The sequence below is a fragment of the Xiphophorus couchianus genome, chromosome 15 (assembly GCF_001444195.1).
Source record: "Xiphophorus couchianus chromosome 15, X_couchianus-1.0, whole genome shotgun sequence".
NCBI lineage: Eukaryota > Metazoa > Chordata > Actinopteri > Cyprinodontiformes > Poeciliidae > Xiphophorus > Xiphophorus couchianus.
This window is the reverse complement of record NC_040242.1, coordinates 98968-120012: the sequence shown is the minus strand read 5'-3', so window position 1 is coordinate 120012 and position 21045 is coordinate 98968. Positions and strand designations below refer to the sequence as shown.

The window sequence follows — 21045 nt, the reverse complement described above, 5'->3', positions numbered from 1 at the left end:
CCCTCGAGGCCTGGAGTTGCCCACCCCTGGGTTACACCATGCTCTCTGATTAATACAGAACCTGAAGCTTGTCATGATAAGCAGTAAATCAATTAATTGCATAATCAATTAAAACAAGCTCAATAATTTCCATTAGCATGATTTATTTCTTCTTTCCCCTTTCTACCAACAACTGAATGATAAGGTCTTCGGTTTTTGCTTTGCCCTTTTTCTGAAGGCCTTTTTGTTTTTTAGAGACTTTATCATTCATTTTGTCATTTCTGATTGATCTATTTTGTACATCTAAAATGTCTTGTTTTTTTTTTTGCGTTTTTATACCATAATATTACCAGAAAAGGGTCAATCAAAACAATCATACGGTTTATCGCAATAATTTCTGGGACAATTAACCGTCCAGACTTTAGTAAAAAACTGTTTAACTTTTTGCCCATTTGACAATTGTACTCTAGTCAAAAAGCTGGATTTTTTAAAAACACATTTTAATAAAAGGTTGTTATAAACATAAAAAAGTAGATTTTTTAAAAGAGTTTCTACAAAAAATAAGTAACTAAAAGTGGGGGTGCTGCAATTCCAGAGCAAGCCCCCCACCACTGAAAATGGTTAATCTGGATAAAAGCCACAAGAATGGCCTGAAGCTGGGGTCAGAGTAGATTACTGCCAAACACTGAGCTTCCTTTAGGAACTACAAAAAATGTAAAATATTTCACATCGTTTTTCTGATGCAAATGAGTTTCAGTTTCTTCCTGATTAATATTAAAATCGATTTCCCTTCATCCCCTGCAGGTTTGATTGCCAATAACAAAGTGACTCTGCCTGCATGATGATCTGCACTACATGGACTGGCTTTGCCCTTGGTTGTCAGACGGGGAGTTAAATCACCGGTAAGTGGATTATCACGTTTCACACCAAGTTATGCTTTACACTTGTAGCGTGTTGATGAACATCGTTCGCTTGCTTATCAAATTTATACTCAAAAACTTCAACTACTTTGAACAGAACCAAAACTATTTGGACAACTCAAGCCTATCAATACCAAATAAATTTTTTCATCTGCACAGTTCGTTGATGTGGCCTAAAAACATGATTGGAAATGATAGAATGATTAAAATTTTAAGATATTTCTTATATTTTAGCCCATAAAGACTGTAAAACCATTTGCATTTTGGACAATCACAGCACAGACTGGTTTGAGCAAATGTAAATAGATGTACACACAAACCAGCATCACTGCTAGGCAACCAGTTGACCTAAATAGCAGTCATTACATCACTACCAGTGACAGTCGTAGCACCCATAGTGTGACTGCTGTGACCTCTAGTGTAATGTCACCAACCGGATATTGGAGAGGCGTGGGGGTTCGTTAAGGGGAGGGGAAAAATGGATTTGTGAATGCATGAATCAAGAAACCAGCGAGGGAAAGATGGAAAAGTGTGTGTTTGTAAGTCTGTTGTTGATCTGGGGGACCTGCAAGCTGGTAGGCTGGTAGCTGCTGGGCTATGGGATTAAGCAGGCTTGTCTGGCTGTGGGTGGTGGCAGGAGGAAGGGGAGGGGAGTGTTTTTGTGGAAGACCATGGGTGACGAGAGAATAGCTAGGAAGATGCAAGAAGCCAAATCAACAGGTAAGACATAAAAACTACCAAAGACCCAAAAAGTGATAAGCTTCAGGGTGACGTTTGGGTAAACCATCAATCCAACTGCAGGCGTGCAGCAGATGCAGCTCCGGCGATGGATTATGTGACATAAACGTGCATCATCCCACGACACGTAGCTCGGCTTCTGACCTTTCCACCCATCCCCCCACCACAAAAGGAAAGGAGGGTGACTCTGTGGGTTGGTGTGTGGGTGTGTAAGCCAATGCATAAAAAAGGAAATGATTGGCAATCACTGGCTGCAACTTGGTGAATAAATCTCTATAAAAACTATTTTTAGGCTTCACAAAGATCTAGAGATTCTTGCATGCCTACATGCTGTAAATGATTCAAGTCAGAGGAGCAAAGCCATGGACTAGACTGGTTTCCCACAAACCATCCCAGTCTGTGATTAGCTGGATTAAGTGACAGCTGCCCAAATGGTCGGAACAAGATAGATGGATGGGCAGGGGGATAAAGGAGAGGATTGGGGGAGGGAACGGGGAAAGGCTACCAAACAAAGACCCTTGTCCCAACACCGAAACTCACCCCCATTCCAATCAAAACCATTGTCCGTGAAGAGACGCAGTCAGCACGAGGACAATTAGTGTCAGCATGTGTGCTGCCGAGCCTGAGCAGGACAGCGGTTCTTCCATCAAGTCCTCACGGTAAATCCGAACGGGTTGCACTTCAGGAAAAACAAACGTGATCTCAACCTGCCCGACTTCAAGTCTTTCGTCAAGGTAGAAATATTTGATATCAGCCTGACAAGGCAAAGAACACACTTTAGGTCAAAGCGCCAAAATCCTACTTGTTCCCCTGGTGGATTAGAGGATTTAGGCAGAGGAATCCTAGTTTTGGAAAATTGGGACATGGCAGAAAAACATGGAGCATCTTCGCTTAATGCAACGAGATAAAACCCCTGTAAGAAGGTATCCAACTCTTAACAATGAAAGGGGTGAAGACGTGGTGATGGTGCTGCCTGGGGAGAGCCACAGGTGTAGGTTCCCACGGCAGATGAAGGGGTGGATGGATGAGTGGAAGGTAGTCGTTGAAATATAAAAAGGGACGGGAGGGAAAGAGGGAGAGATGGCAGTGGGAAGTGGAAGCTGGGGCAGGTTGGGGTCACTAAGCATGGGATCTGCACGCTTCTTTCTGAAAAGAGGGGTCAGCCCTCTGCATGTGGGGTGACGTGCATGTTTGCATTCGAAGAATACTAAGAATGTGAGATCCGGGTCTGGTGTGTAATCCCAGGCCTGATCCCAGTCTGCCCACAATTCAGCGCCATCAGAGTCTGGCGTTGTAGATTGAAGCTTTGATTGACTCGTAGTCTCTCGGGGGATGGCTGGGATCACAAATGTTGATTGAACTCGAGCCTTTCACACGTGTTGGTTTTTTTTTGACGCCTCTAACAGACACAATTCGTATCGAAGGAAAACACCCTGTGACCTTCGTATATCTCCGTTTCCCATGTCACAGAGAGGTGACCTGATCATCCACTGCCGTCTTCCCAGCTGATTTATTGCCTTCTGATGGGACACCGGGTCAAACGTGATTCATCCCCTGGCCTATGGTAGCTGTGAGTGTAATCTTCATTAATCTGTGATCTCAATCCCGTCTTTTGGGATAGTATTGGCTGCATCACAGCTTGTGCAAACTGTATCACTCAAACAGTCTCCGATGTTTTCAGTATCACCTTAAGGGAGCATTCACACCAACCCTGTTTAGTCCGATTTCACCAAACTCCAGGCTGTTTGTCAGGAAGGTCCGGTCCGTTTGGGGAGGTGTGTACACAGAACCGAACTCTGCTGGGAATTAATGAGAATTCATTGATACCGACTCCATTATCAATTTTCTTATTGATTCTCACTGAGTTAGGAAATAAACTCTTTAGTTCAAAATACGCACCATGTTGAATTCAATTCAAACCAAGTTAAAACTTGCTTAAACAATAAGAATCTCTGTCAAATAACATGAAATGCAACTTTCTGCAGAACAGTTTTTGTCCTTTTTATATAATAAATGAACCTTGTCAGAAAATATATTTTAATTTATTTCATCTGACTATAAATGTTAAGATAGAGATTATTCATTTGTATGGAACCACCATTAACTCTGGTCTGCCTAAAAACTTGAGGTCTTGGTTTGGTTCAAGTGAACTCTTAAGCAGACTGGAGATAACTCCAAAAGCATGAATAGAGCAGGGCATTCTAGGTAAATATAACTATAGCAAGCACTCATGTCTGGTGTTAGTGAGAGAAAAGGTTCATAAACTCCTACAGCCGCTAAAATCTGGCACTACTCCCTTTTTGTAGTAGTGCACACTCCAAGGAGGAAGCTGCGCTCATGTCTTCAGAGATTTTCATGCCACTTCCTTCAGTAGTTCTTGGTGTAGCGCCTCTACAGGCAAGGAGGGGAACACGTTTTCAAAAAGTTTGGACTGTTTCACAGCGAGCGAGAAAGTGAACCACACAAGCTGAAAATGTAACAAAGGTTGCAATTTTGGTCTGAATTGAACCAAATCTCTGGACTATCTGGTATAAAAACATAGTAAGAACTTCAATGAAACCAGTACTGTACAGAAATCTACAAAATTTTCTCAATCAGCCTTCAATAGCTATTTTTGTAAATACCAAAATTATATCAGGGGATGTTATTTGTTCTCCAAATAGGAAATTACAGCTTAGACATTTCAAGTCAAAGCCAGAGGAGAAGATTTGGATGTAAAGTTTACTGGGACAAGTTCTGAAGGCGCAACAGAAATAGCAATAGAAGACAGCCAAGCCTGCTTCCTTTCCATTTCGCCAAGAAGATGGGGAAGAAAGTAAATATCCACTTCACTTTGCTCCTCAATCTGTTCAGGGGCAAAGACCAAAGACCTATTGGCAGGAAGATGAGAAATTCTCTCAGAAATTGACCTCGTCATGAAGCCTTCCCACCCAAACACCACAAAATAAGGTCAAAGAGGCAAACATTACCTCTGGTTTTAGTAAATGGATATTTCCTCACCTTAGGGAAAAGAAAAATGAAGTACAAATACCTGGGCAGGAGGTAGAGACAACAATAAATCACTTTTTCTGACATGCAGGCAGAAAGTGTAGAAGCTCGACTTGGAAACAAGTTTTCAGAGAATGCTCATCGTGATATCCTAATAAAATGTACATCATTGTTTATGAACAGATACAGAGCCTTTCCTCTGTTCAGTTTGCAAACTTTAGTGTTTTATCGTCATGACTACAATGTGCAATTCTACAAAAAATGTTTTGCATAAATATCCAAGTGTAAGGTGCACAAAGCATTAGTTTTGCTTAAAAATGAAGATGATGGGAGGTAAAGATGAACAAAAACCAAAAAAAACAATCCAGTTACAGTTTGAAAAATATTTTCTTGCACTGCAAAAACAGAAAGTCTTACCAAGTATTTTTGGTCTAGTTTCTAGTAAAAAATATCCTAGTTCACTTGAAATAAGACAAAACTAACTTGCAAGTAACTTTTCAGCAAGAAATAACTCGTTTTTCATCTATAATAAGGAATTATTGACCTGAAAGTTCTAGTTCCACTGGCACCGTTACCTAGCAACTTGTAAATTAGTTTCATCTCAATTAAAGTGTAGTAAGATATTTGTACTAGAAACTAGATCAAAAATACTGGGTAAGATTGTGTTTTTGGAGTTTATGCTCGAGTCAAATTATACAGGATTAAAATATGAATGAAATATTAACATTTGAACAATTTGCACCAACTTTTAATTAACGATAACATTTTTGCCCGTTTTTTATAAAAAATGTTTTTTTTTAAACAGATGAATATCTATAGATTTGTCTGATGGAGTTTTCTAACAACAATACTCAAAAAGCCAAAAGGTTGCTACAAATATACATCAAGAGTTGAGGAGGCAGAGTTCTCTCTACACAGAAAGATGGAGGGATCTGAGTTTTGCCCGTCAGCCGCTTGCCAGGTTCCCGAGCCAAGAGATGTGTCGCTGAAGGCCAGGCATTTGGCTGGCTGCTGTATACCGGCTGTGCGCACACATACACGGCCCATTGAGCATGCTGCTGCTATGCCAACAGGGTCATTACCCATGCACTTCCAATACAACAAACCCCTCCTTCTCCTGGTGCTAATTAACCAGCATGATCCAAGACTATGCAACACGTGAAAACAAACACCAGCACGCCAATGTTCGTTCTGAGAGAGTGGTGTAAATGAGTTTGCATGTAAACCACAGAAATCTTGATGCAAATATCCACCAGTTCATAATTGCTCAAAAGTGTACAAATTTACTATTTGGTTAGAAATGAAAGAAAAAGGAAGAAGCCAGATTCAAATTTCAACCGATATCCGCTTTGTTAATTGATGAATTTCAGCAAAAGCTCAAGCTGGTGACCAACAAAAGCTTTAAAGGTTAGGCTCATTTGAATATTTGTTCATTACTTCCTCTACCATTAGTTAGCCTGGAGCCTGAGAGCTGCCGCAGCAATAAGCATGCTTCAGAAACATTAACAGGCTAATTCCTGATCCAAGGCAACGCGACTGGAGTGCGACACAGCGCCGCCTCCAGCCGAGCGCCATTATCATTTCAAACAGGTTCAGCAGTACGGTGACAATTTAACTGCCCGTGTAATGACATGCTTTAATTACCTCCACAAGGAACCTCTAGCACCTGCACGCCATGCATTTAGCAGGAGGTAGGGAATGAATTGCACGCATGCAGAGACGAGGCATTTGCAGAACATTTGTTGATGGCAGCGTTGAAATTATATTGCTGGTCATCATGGTAACAGCCTTCTCGGTTAACAACTAATCATAAAGTTTGTCAAAAGTTGTAATGAAAAATAATTGGTCAACAAAAAATATACGTCCAATACACAAACCATTAAAGCTGCCCCAGATTTTAGTTACAGGTTACATTATAGATTATTCTGGTGATTAATCGCATAAAAAGAAATTGGCATATTCTGCAGATTTTTTTTTTAACCACTTAAGCAGTTTTCATAAAATAAATACATTGAGATGTAAACAACTAATTCAATTCCTTTTTTATAACTGAAATGCAAAACCAGCATTTAAAACTTAATGCAGCTTACGGGTATTTTGTTGATTATTATTTACAGAATTTGAACCAAATAAAGCTAAAATTGTGTCACTTGACCAGTTTTATACATAACATCTTAGAGTTCATCATTTAAATGCAAAATGTATATCTTTATTGTACAGTTTTTGCTCAATTGCTGCTCTAATTGTGTTGTTCTTTCATCAAATTGTCTTTTTTTGAGTGTGGATACTCCAGTTAATGAATTGATTACTAAATTAGTTAACGATTATTTCAGTAACATTCATCACGATTAATTGTTTCAAATCATGCAAATATAACCATCCATCCATCCATCCATTTTCTGTGCACCCTTGTCCCTAATGGGGTCGGGAGGGTTGCTGGTGCCCATCTCCAGCTACGTTCCAGGCGGGAGGCGGGGTTCACCCTGGACAGGTCGCCAGTCTGTCGCAGGGCAACACAGAGACATACAGGACAAACAACCATGCACACACACACTCACACCTAGGGAGAATTTAGAGAGACCAATTAACCTAACAGTCATGTTTTTGGACTGTGGGAGGAAGCCGGAGTACCCGGAGAGAACCCAAGCATGCACAGGGAGAACATGCAAACTCCATGCAGAAAGACCCCGGCCGGGAATCGAACCCAGGACCTTCTTGCTGCAAGGCAACAGTGCTACCAACTGCGCCACTGTGCGTCAAATATAACCATTACCATTAAAATAAAGATGAACATAGGTTTTAATGAAAAGACGTCGAGCCGATTCATTTAAAAACATTAGATTTGCTTTGAAACACTCTACTGCTGCCAACCTGTTTGTAGGAGAAATTTAGTCATTTTAGTCTTTATGTGCTCTGATGCAGGTTGTTTTGGTGAAGATAAACATGACAAATGTTATACGATTTATAAAAGATGATTGATGAATTGCTAAGGATGCAGGGATTTATGCGTTTCAGCCAGCTGACCAGGTGAGAATGCACGCTGAATCTATTTGGACTTGCTAGCAAGTCCAGCTGGTTACATCCAGTGCCATGCATTTTAATAATATAGTTAGAATAGAATAGAATTCAACTTTATCGTCATTGCACTGTCACAAGTACAAGCAAGCAGATGTAGTTTGCATCTATCCAGAAGTGCTCTACGAGATATAAATATTTATTTACGGATGTACAAGACTATGTATGTATGGACTATAAGGGGTTATAGCAAGAGATATAGATATTATTACACTTTTGGGTAGATTTTCCTCCAAGTATAGTTTTAGTGGCTTAAGTGTTGAAGTACACAAGGAGGCCTAGGGACATTTTCTTTTATAGCAAAGGTAAAAACAAAACAAAACAAATTATCTTCAATATGATTGATATAGTCCTTGCAAAGCTCAGCAGTTTCATTTTTTCTGATTGTGCAGCTCTACCTTCACCACATAAGGAATTACAATCAATGGGTACAAATCACAGACAGGATTGGCTCAGTTGCAATATTTGGTAGGATTTAATACTTCAGGTGTCATACAGTCGAGCTCTGCAGAGTATATAAAAATCTGGACAGTTGAACAGACTCTAACGTCTTTTACTGACCGAGATCCCAGAAATCATGGAGTGTGGTGAGAACGTCGCTTAAAAGGTGGATAATTACTCATCTATTATTGCAATTTCCACCAATTAAATGATTACATATTTTGCTTAAGTCAAGAAACTCTTACCCTGAGACTGCGGTGCAAGTCTGAGTTAAAACACAAAGCGATAATTGAAGAAGTGGAAAGTAGAGCTACACTCACATCAGGTGTTTTGGATGAAATCGGACTGTTGGCATTGCCGTTCATGCTCCCACTACTACTAATTAAACATGATGGAAGCTAATAAAAACAAAGCAGAATTGACTGTTTGGATGCATAGTCTGAACCAACAAGTGGTGAGATTGTGATGCGTGTTCAGTAACAAACTCCTTTCATAAGTTCATAATTATAATTTTCAGACATTGTTTACATCTGGATTTACCACGTCCGCATTTTTCATCAATGACATAAAAGTAGAATAAAACTTTGTTTGATACGTATCCGATTTAATCCCACATATAGAAGTGGCAAAGATCAGATTTTTTTTTAGGGTGAAAACATTGGAATTGAGTCATTAAAACAAGGTCAAAATAAGCTCAGATATGGGTCGCATGAGTATTTAGCCAAACTGTTGGTTACCATGGCAACTGAACAGAGGCTGGTGGACAGGTACTGCTGAGTGATGCTGATTTTTTAAGTCCTCCATTTCCTCTAAATACCTAAAGCACAATACTAATACATCAACACACAATTTAATTGCCTTTTGCATTTTTTGCTCAACTGAAATGAAATGACTTGCTTTATTTTCTCTCTGATAAAAAGGAACAGAAAGATGCTTCCTTAGTCTACTTCATTGTCCCACTGTTGCTTGACGAATATCTGCAGTGTGGATAATACTACAGCCATCTACAATGAGCTCATTAAAAATTTAAAACCAGTTCTACTTGGGAACATGGCCATTGTAAGTCGATTGCCAAGACAACAAAAACCTGCAGCATGGATTAACCAGGTGGGGTTTCATGTGTCTCCCCACCTCTTCACAAACAGACTTCTCCACAATGAGTTAAAAAATTAAAATTAAAAAAAAGAAGTCTCCATGGCAGCTAAATTTGAATACTGGTTATGCGTTCAAGAACGCCAAAGCCATGTAATCGAATACTAGCCATTCACGGTGCGGTGGTTTGTTTAAGCTGTTGCTGAGACTAAGGCACTGACATGAGGAGGATAAATACGGGGATTTATTCATGTTTTGTGCTTACAGGAAGTCTCAAAGAGTCAAGCAAATAAACCAGGTTCATTTGGTCACCAAAATAATATTTTTTATGACTGTAAAGCCTTAATGAGCTGCTGCGCTTAAAAAACACTTCACAAAAGTGGAATAATTTAAGCAGAATCTGAAAGAAAAAAATCTTAAAACAGTTTTTGCTTTCCGTGTTACGTTTATAGAAGCTGCTTTGCAAGATATCTGGGTAAGGAGGACAGCACTAGAGGGATTATGATGCATTTTTTGCAGACTGAAATGTGTCCAAAGTTAAAAGAAAGTCAAAGTCACATAAAAAAAAAAAAAAACTTAACCATAACAATCAAAAACAAATATGCCACTTTCCGATGTTTTAGGCAACCAATTAGATCCCTGCTCTGATCTGTGATGGAAATCCAAACACTTCATAAAACATGGTTCCCTTAATCACATGAATAAGACAAAAGGAGTTCGGTAGTTATGGAGAAACTGTTGTGTTCCTCTTGTACACGCTGTACCTTGTGTGAAATCAGACTGAACAAAAACAAAACGCTCTCATAGGAAATCTCTGCAGTCTCCTCCCCGATGTTATCGCACAAATATCCAGAAACTTTAGGGTCAGATGGTTCTGATAAAGGCCCAGAAATGCTCCTTCGTCATAGAGGATGTGTGATGACAAACAGTTCAGGACATTTTGTCAACTTTTTAAACTGGAAACAGACAAAATTGGACAATTTGAGAGAGCAGAACTTCTTAAACGCAGTTTTGGTTCAAACCTGCAAATTTAACCTCTCTGGATGAAATAAAGAGCAATGACATTTAGCTTTACGGTAAAAGTTGTTAAAAAAAATCAATAAACTGGATCATGGCTTGTTAGCAGTCAGTTCTTTCCCCAATTTATTGTGATGCAATCGGAACACGTAGAAATTTCTAGTCACTCTGTTCATAATTTTGCTGACAAGAAACAGACCAAACTTGACTGAACTTAACCACTTTGACAAGCTGATAAATCTTTTCAAGCCTGTCAAAAAAAAGTAAAAATATTCTCATACATCATGTGAACCTTTCCCTGAACTCTAAAATATTCATATTTAGTCAACATTCAGCATTTAACAGTTGAGTTCAGGTTTATTTTAGAACTTTAAAACAGCCGGAAAGTGTATATTCTGATTTGTTTTTCAGTGTTAGTGCACATGATTATCCAACTAGGCAGGTTATCTTCGGTCGATTTATACTTAGAAAAGTTCATGCAAATTCTTTGAAGATGTCGGCATTTTAGAGAGTTACGTTCACATGGAACAGTTTATCAAAAAACATAAGAATGAATATCAAACAACTTTGAGGAATAAAACTATACTGACTGATGATCCTTTATCTTATATTGTGTAATATTGATTCCTTGCTCAACATGTTCTTCATTACAGTATAATTCATTTGTTTTGATCTATGGTCTCTTATCTTGTATTTGTTTAAATTGTAGTTTTATTTTGAATTTGCACAAGGCCTTTCCTCTGGGTCTCCCCAACAGTTCTGATTCAGAGCTCCTTATTGGTGCTGGTTGGAAATGGAGGCAGTTGCCCAGTGTCTCCAGGACGATTTGAGATCCAGCTTACGATGCAATCTCACTCTTTTTGTCACTCTCTTATCCAGCCAGTCATCATTTTTGTTAAATAAATCTAATTTTAATTTATTCAATCTGTTGCTTCCCTTTATTTTTTGTGGTTTTAGAGCCAGACCATAAATTGGGGACTTGTCCGGGATTGAACCCGGGGTCTCTCGCAGTGATCTATGTATGTTATGCATTTTTAGTTGTTTATGCTGAATTTGTGGATCCTAGGAACAGTGGATGCAGGGAACTGCCAACTAATTGGGATCCAAATTAAAGTTCAGACTTAAGACTACACCAAAAACAAAAAGCAGGACTTATTGTGTGCTGCCCCTCTGCAGCATAGGTGAGACTTAAGACATAAATAACACCCTCAGCATGACTTGTGGAAAAAGAAGACCTCTCCTAACAAAACGTCACGTCACCTTGGAAGCTCAGACCGACCGGCTAATTGCATAATCAATTCAGAGCCGAGCTGAACCACAGGTGAGACTCGTGCGAGTGGTTTTCCACGCCGCAGCGCTGGGACCAGGAGGAGGATGGGTGGGTGAGTGAGTGGGGGAGGGAGGGAGGGTGCCACAGATAATTGTTTACTGGAGGCCTATGCACGCCGTCTCCTAGCAACAGCTTTGACAAGCTCCACATCAGGTGTGGCTAACCATGACGGCACGCATTAGCTTCCAGTTGGCTGCATCCAAAACATGGATACTTGATCTCTCAGGAGTAAAAACAGGTAAACGGTGTAAGAGAGTTAAAGAGGTTCTACCTGCAGGAGTGAATTCAGAGAAATTCTTATGGGGAAGTGGAATTAAAATCTTTTTAAACATGAAACCTATTTGGAGTTTTTTGGCAATATTTTCAACCCAAAGTTGCTTTTATATTATGTTATGCAATGAGGCAACTGCAATGAAAGAAAGCAACCAAATCTAAGCAAGTCTTGCACTTGAAATAAGACAAAAATAACTTAAAAGTTACTTTTCAGGAAGATAAACAAGCTTGTTTTAAGTCACCAATTCTGAAATATAGATGCAAAAAGTACCAGCTCAGTTGGCAGATTTTGTTTTCCACTAAAAACGCGAGAAATTTCTTGTTACTAATGAAAAAAATATGCAAGATGCATCTTACTGGTAAGCTACTTTTAACTTAGAATGGTTGAAATAAGATGGGACTAAAATATTTGAACTAGAAACTAGATGAAATACTTATTTTGTTTTTTAAGTGCAAATCTACCAGATTTATTATGTGAAAACAATGAAGTGGTTTTAAGATTTTTATTTAAAATCTGCACAATTGTAAATTTTTTCCAAACACACACTGACTAAGAGTGATTAAGATAAATTGTCAAGTGTCTAATCACAGCTTGTAATTAATTATCTTAGTTGAAAACAGGAAACATGGCTGCTGTTTGGTTCAGAAACAACACGCAACAAAGCAATAGAAAACTCAATCTGTTAAGAACGGTTTAAGTCGTTAGATTGCATACATCTGCTCCTAAAAAAGACAAAGAAAAACATCTTGAGTTCTTCAAAGATAACATAAGTGCTTCTCCAAAATTTGTAAATAAAACTAACAATAAATATTTGTTTGTCAATTGAAGTTCAGTTTTGTTCCATCAGGAATATTTGTACAGCACCAACAAATCAGGTCAAGAAAGCACTTGATTTGAATAAACAGTTAAACACACAACAAATAAAAAAATAGTTATGTGTAACTTTAAGAGAAGATAAATATATCATTTCATGCAACTGCATCAGTTGGAACAATTGGATTAATTAATTATAACTGACCCGCCAAGTTACAGATCAAGGAGTTCAATTCCAATTTCCACAGATATCCTCCATATTCTTGTCCTGACGCAAAAGAAATTAAGGAGCGTGACAGGAGCATAAAGTAAGCATTAAAGGAGCGGCGTATGCTTGTAGCATGTAAGAGCCCAGGGAGAAACGCCAACACCAAATACTTTGGGTTTGAGCCAAGAAAAGCTGTTTTCCACAGGTCTGTGCAGGTTAGAAAACAGTTGATTTAATGAAAGGGTAAATGTCAATCTCTCCCTACAAATGAGAGGCTTAGGTGCTTCTGTAAACCTCTATATATCTGTAAATTTAACGGAAACCTGAGCAATTCAGCTTTTCCCCCCCCAGATTCACTACAGTTCTGCCTTACTTCCCGCATCCAGCAGAGAGAGGATGGAGGTTTGACACATTATCCAAGTCCAGAGGAGATACAGTTACAGACAGGCTCACATTAAACGGACGTCCGGTGCGCCGATGTGGCCGGCGGGCGAGGAGGGACGGGCAGAGAAATTCCACCGGCAATTTCATTAGCGATCAGATGGATGTAGGACATGTCTTTCCCCCTCCATTCATGCTCCTGGAGCACACAAGCAGCGGCAAACAACCAAACGGAAACTCAATCAGGCCGGACAGACGAGACCCTGACTTGGTCAGCTGCCTGCCAAACTGGGCTAATGCTTGACGTGACTTCCAGCTAATCAATTAGACCCAAGTGATGTTTCAAAACGCAAAAAATGTGTTCTTAGCTACAGTATGTAACTTCTTTTTCTACATATTTGTTCAAATTATCACCATGTTATGACAGAATGGTATGAGAGACAAACTGAAAAATCAAGGTCAAAAACAACCAATCAGAACCAGCGTTGTCAATTGTGCTAAATGAGCCAATGGGGGAGAAACAACTTACTATTACAGAAAAACTGTTTCAGTCGTCATTAGTGGCTATGCTAACTAGCCTTAGCATTCATGACAGGGAAGAAGCTGCGTCGTAGCAGAGAGCAAGGTGGGAGAGTGTGATTGGCGCGTAAGCCAAGGGTGCAGTTTTCTGGCCGATCAACGACTTTTTAAAAAGCCTGACCTGCTAATTATGATTTTGACCAATACCATTTTTTTATTTAGTCTGAAACATCACAAGTGACTATTGTTAACTGCAAACGTGCAGACATGACCTGGTGGGTCGGTCTGTCGGTCAAACCTCTCTCAAAGAAGAGCAGAAGACAGTGGCTGATCTTTAGACCTTTGCTGAGGTAAACAAATCGTGGGATAAGATCGGCTTCACATGTATCAGCCAATCACAGATCTCCCAAAATTAAGGAAATCTGTGCCGATAAGTCAGCTGGCCGATAAATCAGTGCACCCTTGGCGTACAACAGCTTGATTGACAGCACTAAGACCAACCTCCTGGCTCTGATTGGCTGTTTCTGATTGAGTTGTGTTTTTCTGCAGTTAGTCCTGCGAGACAGCAGAGGAGCTCCATTTGGTTTTTTCCAGATTATCTGTTTTATGCTGTCATGACAAAGTAACAGTGTGAAAAATGTAAAATATATATATATATATATATATATATATATATATATATATTATTTTTTTTTTACAAAAATTACATACAGTAACTTTAAGACTTTTTGCATATCCATACTCTTACAAAAATTAAAGATTATGATGCATTAACACAAACCAGTGCTAACCAATGTTTCAGGATTGTTCCCGGAAATTAAAACAATAAATAATATTGTTGATCACTTCAGTAACAACAATAAGAGAATAAGGCAAGTTCGCTCTCTCCAAGATTAATAAACTTTGATTTTGTACAGAACACTCCACACTTTAAATATAAAAAAATAAGAGCCAAAACTGATAATAAAATCCATAAAAAATTATATCTCTAAGCAAAATTGCCCTTCAAAATATATCAGAATGGAAATGATCAAGCTCATTTTAATTTATTATTTGATTATTAGCAACAGGCTTCTTTACAAAACTGGTGAGCGCTTCACAAATGGGAATTTGTTTTAAGAACAGCATTTGTGCTTGTGGGACAATGATTGCTGTGACACAGTCACAACCTTACAATTACCTAAAACAGCAGTAATAAATAGTTCTTATCATCACAATAGTACAGATAAACATCATGATAAAACTTTAAGTCTGTATCTGTCACTGCTAAAAGGGGCAGTGAGCGATACGGTTTTTAGCTCTCCCTGCCATGTCATGATGGATTTTTATGCCCATCATGACTTCATGATTTAAAACAAAAAAATCAATCAGGAAAACCTTCAATTCCCTAAATAAACTCAATTATCCCTAAAGTACTATCTGCATACTTTAGTCCTGGATACAACTAGGCCTGTTAATCGCATGAGAAATTAAAACAAGCTCAATAATTTCCATTTCCCTGATTTATCGTGTTTCTTGTTTCTCTCTCTTTCGACCAAAAACTGGATGATTAAACTTCAGTCTGATGGTTCGATTCCAACAAGCCGATTTTTAAGGAACATTTTGTTTATAGAAAGTTCATAATTCATTATATTTGTTGTTTTATTTTAATTTTGGATATTTAAGATGTCATTAGAATTTAAGGTTTTTAAAAATCTTTAAGAAGATATTCTTGCATTATTGTTATATTCACAACAAAAACACAAAATCATACCAGGTATTTTTGGTCTAGTTTCTAGTACAAATATCTTAGTTCACTTGAAATAAGACAAAACTAACTCAAAAGTAACATTTTAACAAGAAATAGAGGGTTTTTTTAAAGTCAATAATTCCTTAACATCAATGAAAAAAAAAAAAACTAGTTCGATTGGCAAATTATTTCACTTATAACAAGACATTTTTCCTATGACATAAGTGAAATAATCTGTCAATGGGACAAGAGCTTTTTTACTTGCAAGTCAGTACATTTGAAATAAGACGAAACTAATATAGTTGCTCTAGAAACTAGGTCAGAAATACTTGGTAAGATTTGGTGTTTATGCAGTGAAAAAGGCCTCAAAACAATAATTATCACTATTATTAGTGATAATTTATCACTAAATTTGCTACGACAGGCCTAGCTACAGCCCAAGTTCAAACATCTCCATCAATAAAAGCATCTCTAGACGAAACAAAACAATTCCTGCTTGGGTTTATTCTCAGACGCCTCCTGAAGTCTGCTTCACAGACGGGCCAAGACGGCGAGCCTCGCCCGTTAGCTGGCCAGATGACCCGGCTGACAGCACACTGCATCTTTGTCTCTTGAGTGAGGACAGCAACGACGCCACGGCCAGTGACCCCCACAAGCTTGTTGTGACATCTGGCACTGGAATAGTGCGACGTTATCAGCTGGGACACTTAACAGAAGGACAACACACCAGAATAACCCTCTTCACCTCTGCCAGGGAGGCAAACAACAGCCTTCTCAGCGGGTTGCTTTTCTGTGTGAGGCGAGGCACGGAGTTAATCCACAGAAAGCAGAAGCTCAGGTGGTGAGAAAAAAAAAAAAAAGAAAAGAAAAACACCTGACTGTGTAAACGGCAGCCTCATTGCTTTAACATATGGCCTTTAGTGTTTGAAATTACACCTCTTGGCATTTTCCCCTGAAGCTAAGAAATGTGTTAACAAGGCAGTTGGTTCAAAATGGGATTGGCTTCTGCTACGGAGACCAGCGTGTTCCTGTTAAGAAACGTCGTAAATATGAACACATGATATTAAAAACTCAGTAAATCAGGATTTGAAAGCTAAAATAAAATTAGGGTTGAGCTAAAATTACAGCTGAGAAACATTTATCAGTCAGTAATATACAATTATTGACTAGTTTTGTGTTTTATATAAATACTGCCAAACTGGTGGTGTGATATTTCCTGTTTTAACAGTTTTCTCTCCTCGTCGTCGTTGTTCATTTTTAAGAACATTAGTGGAACCTTTAACTGCAGCTGCGGCAGTTGCTCAACATGCTGTTGCTAGGTAACCAAGGAATGAGAGGGAGTTGCTAGGTAACCAAAGTGTGAGTGAGTTAGTTGATCCCACCAAACTAGCTTAGCCATGACAGATTGAGCAGCTAAAGGTTCAGTGAACTTACTCAATATCAGACGTATTATCTATTGATAGTCTATCACAATATACAATATTGATTTATTGTCCATCCCCAATTAAAATAATTATTGATCATCTAATTTTTGACTCAACATGGTTCAATTTTTAGTAGGATAATCTTCACATTAGTGTTGGGCACTTACCGCATTGTTTATCATGACAAATTTAAGATTTTTATTTATTATTGTCATGATGAATTGCAATTATTGACGTTTAAACGTTCAAAGAAAACCCTAAAACTATCCGGATCATCAGGATTGTTGTTTATACTGTTTTTCCCCCACCGTTTGTTCAATAAAAGGTGTATCAATCAATTTGAAAGAATAATTAAGTGCAGTTTAGTGACACAATTTATATTTTTCTATGTGACTGGTGCCTATTACAATAGAAATGCTTTTCAAGAGCAGCACACCCCTCTACTTCGCATTACATTTCCAGTTGAAAATGTAATAAGTAGCTTTAAAAACGTAGAAATCTGCAGGTATGAAGCGTAGATTCATGTCGTTTCCCTAAGCCAAAATCATCAGCTATCACTCATCCACAGTCACACAAGCTTAATTGCCCTGAAGGGGCCACCAGGGGCCACCTGGCACCCTCAGCAGGAGAGGAGGAGCGGGGGGAGGAGAAGTGTCAAAACCAGCCAGAACCACCGCCGGCAGGCATCGCTCACTTCAGCTGAACGCATAATTCAACCTTATGGGATAATGTCAGCCATTCATCAAGTTTTTTTTCTTCCTGGTTTATTAAATGGAGCATCCAACACCTAACAGCAGGCACACCTCACTCTCACACACACCTGTGAAAGCTCGTCAGTTTGCTCCTGCTTTGCATACAAAACAAAATGAGTAGGTAAAAAAATCGTGTTTTATTTGGAGTGAAATACAATTGGGTCTTCCTGAATGTGGAAGTAAAAGAGATGTCGACGTGACAGTTTCTCCACAAAGCTTGTAGTTCCCCACTTTGATAAAGATCTCAGTAGGAAAACACTTCTGATTGCTCCATCATGGCCCCAGCAGGTGCAAGCTGGTGAACTGGAACAACCCTGAGAGTTTTATTCACCCATATAGGGGCAAGTTTAAAACATGCAAAAACACTGCAACAAAACTTGCAATACTTCTACACTTAAACATCTAAATACTGTTTTCTCCATGAAAACAAAATCGATCAAAAACAGGCAGATGATAACCACATTGAGGAGACATTTGGCATCAATCTCCACGTGTAAAATGAGTTTAATGTAGCTAAAATTAATGAAAATTCAGCTTTTGGTCGACTTAAAAATGACTAAACCTTTAAATAAGGTGCATGCATTTTCAACTACAAAATAAATGTGTATTTAGCTGCAATATGCAGCTTTTTTTGGATATGCAGTTGCTATTGAAAATTATCCAATAAACATGCAACAAAGCTTACAATAGGTCTACCCTTAAACATCCAAATGTCGTCTACTCCTGAAATCAAATCAACGTTTCTCAACCAAACAGTTAATATCCACATTAAGGAGACGTTTGGCATCAATCTCATGGTGTGAACTGAGTTTCATGTAGCTAAAATTGATGAAAATTCAGCTTTTGGTCGACTAAACATCCAGGTAAGGTGCACGCAATTTTCAACTTCAAAATAAATACGCATTGAGCTTCAATATGCATTTTTTGGAAAAGCAGTCTCTGTTGGAAATTATCCAGTAAACATGAGAATGTGCACACAGACATTTGATGGGCCAACTGATTTTGAAATCCAGGAAATAACCAAAATTCAGAAAGAATCCGTTTATCCGTCCATCTAAAAATAAACCCACTTCAGAGTAAAGTGTGACTTTGCTTCAGGTGTGCACAAACAACACTTCTTCTTAAAATAAAGGTGTCAGGAGAAGCTCACTCACCACCCAGGCGAACTGGAAGGGAATCACGATCTTTCCGGCTTCGTCGCTCTTCGCGTTGTTCTTGGCGGCCTTGAAAGAAAACGTATTCCCGCCGAGAACCGGCGTAGATCCGGCTCCGAAGGTGCAAGCCCCGGTGGTGGCGACCTCCATCTGGTACTCCTTCAGGCACACTCTCAGGTAGGTGTCGCACTCGTCCCGGGTGCAGCGCAGGTCCTGGGGACTCCTGGGGCCGTCGCAGCACTCCCCGTCCGCCAGCTCGCCGTTCACATTCTCCACGGAGATCAGCTGCAGCTCAAAATAGCCGGTTGACAGGGACACCTGGAAACAAGGAGGCCAAAATTAAATGCAGTGGGGTGGCTCCCCCCCTCTTCACTTCTTTAGAGAATGAAAAAAAACAAAAAAAAAAAACAGACCACAATAGCATTTGTGCAGCTAAAAAAAGCAGAGCCGGGTGTAGGAAGTTGTCACGGTGCAATCAGATTGTGGCAAAGACGCAAAAACGGATTTTTATTCATTTATATTAATAGTATCGCTATGTCAACAGGAATTTTTAAAGTGGTTTGACAGGACTTGTAGCTTAAGTGTTCAGACGGTGATAATTACAGAGAACACTTGTAAAAAAACATGGATACAAGAGAGCAGAGCCAGAGGTGGGGCAGGAAATGTATACAGGTTGGCACCACTTGGGTGGCAACATTGGTCTAAAGTCAGGCTGGTGGCCAAACTGGGAGCTTTCATCCTCCCAGTTGCTTCAATTAAAACAAAGGCTTTCACAACAATCTCATAAATAAAACGACAATACCACAAAAATAAATCAAAACCTCATTTTATTGCGTATACAGAGTAATTTGCAGGATACTAAAACCAGGTGTGGGTTGGTGATTGCCCATCCCAACTAACATGATCAAAACTTGTCTTCTCATCTGCTAAATTTATTGGTTCGATATATTTCCATATAGGTTGTGTGTCTAGATTGGGGTCAGGACATTTATAAGCCCCCCTTGGTGGCACCAGATGTATAACTGGTCTAATTGGGTCCAATTAAGGGCAATAATCAGGCGTTCCCCCACCACATCTCGGCAAGAATTAAGCAGGTGAGCACGCAAATTAGCCACCGCAGCGGTCAATTGATGCAAAGCAGCAACTTCCAACTTGTGCCGCGACACTTTGCATGCAGGGATTTCACACGAGCAGCTCATGAACCGCGGCTGCGAGCCTCAACCGCGATGCAACTTCCAACTTGTTCCGTCCGGGCCTCATTGTCACCCGCCAACAATTGAGATTAAGAGAGAGAATCCGAGCGAAACACGGAGAGCAGCCGCTACCAGCCCCTCGGACTTGAGTCCTGTCATGGTAACGTGCTCCACAACTGAAGGGCTACGCAATTCAATTATCGATTAAATATGATGCGAATATGCAGCAAATCCATCTCAAACCGACGCCCACCAAGTTTCATCTCGTTTAATTGATCTAAAGAGGAATATGTTGCTTTTTAAAAGAGCGTCCTTGTGTGCAGGGGAGGCTGGCTAAAATTCGAGTCTCCTTACCTTCGTCCATAACGTCAACAGCAGGAACACTATCGGGAGGCAATTCCTAATCCTGGTGCGGTTCCACATGCCTCCGATTAATTAGAGTGACATGTGAGGGAGGGAGGGGGGACAGAGAAGCGATAAGAAACAGACAAACAGCCGCGGAGCCGGCGACCAGTGTCTTCTCTGCTGACATGCAAATCCACAATATTTCGCATGCGCTGCCGTCCTCTCCGCCGTGGCAGATCCTCACCGAGGCATTACGGATTGCGGCGCACTGATGGCTCCACGCACGGCAGCGTCCCTCCGTCAAATCTCTCCACACAGCAACTGAGATGTTTCGCAGTCACAGCCTGAGGAGAGGATGTCTGCTTTGATTGGCAGCTCCGCAAACCATTTACAAATTGGCCTGCAGGCAGTCTCTGAGCCAACCGGATTAGGGGGCGGACAATAGTTAACAACCCCCCACCTCCTCCACCTCCTCCTCCTCCTCCTTTACCACCTCCTCTTCTTCTTCTTCTCCTCCTCCTCACAAAACTTGGATTTCTGTGGCTCCACTTTAATTAAACGCTGCTGCAAAAGCGTCACATGTTTTTAGTTTATAACCTAAAACAAGTTCTATATAAGTTATTTTTAGATGATTATGACCATATAAAATGAATAGCCTATAGCATAGTATGAT

The 21045-nt window shown here is 39.6% G+C and overlaps 1 protein-coding gene across 2 annotated transcripts in view; it reads right to left on the bottom strand.

Annotated features, from left to right (window-relative positions):
- jag2b (jagged canonical Notch ligand 2b) overlaps positions 1–20731 on the bottom strand; it is a 57283-nt gene extending 36552 nt beyond the window's left edge. Inside the window, exons 1-2 of one of the 2 annotated variants that reach the window (XM_028040081.1) lie at positions 20382–20731; positions 18835–19152 (exon numbers count right to left, since the gene is read on the bottom strand). In XM_028040081.1, coding sequence (XP_027895882.1) covers positions 18835–19152; positions 20382–20450 — 387 coding nt within the window. In that variant the 5' untranslated portion in view covers positions 20451–20731. The remainder of the gene's footprint in view (positions 1–18834; positions 19153–20381) is intronic. The other variant, XM_028040082.1, reaches the window with a different exon arrangement.
- Between the last annotated feature and the right edge of the window lie 314 nt (positions 20732–21045).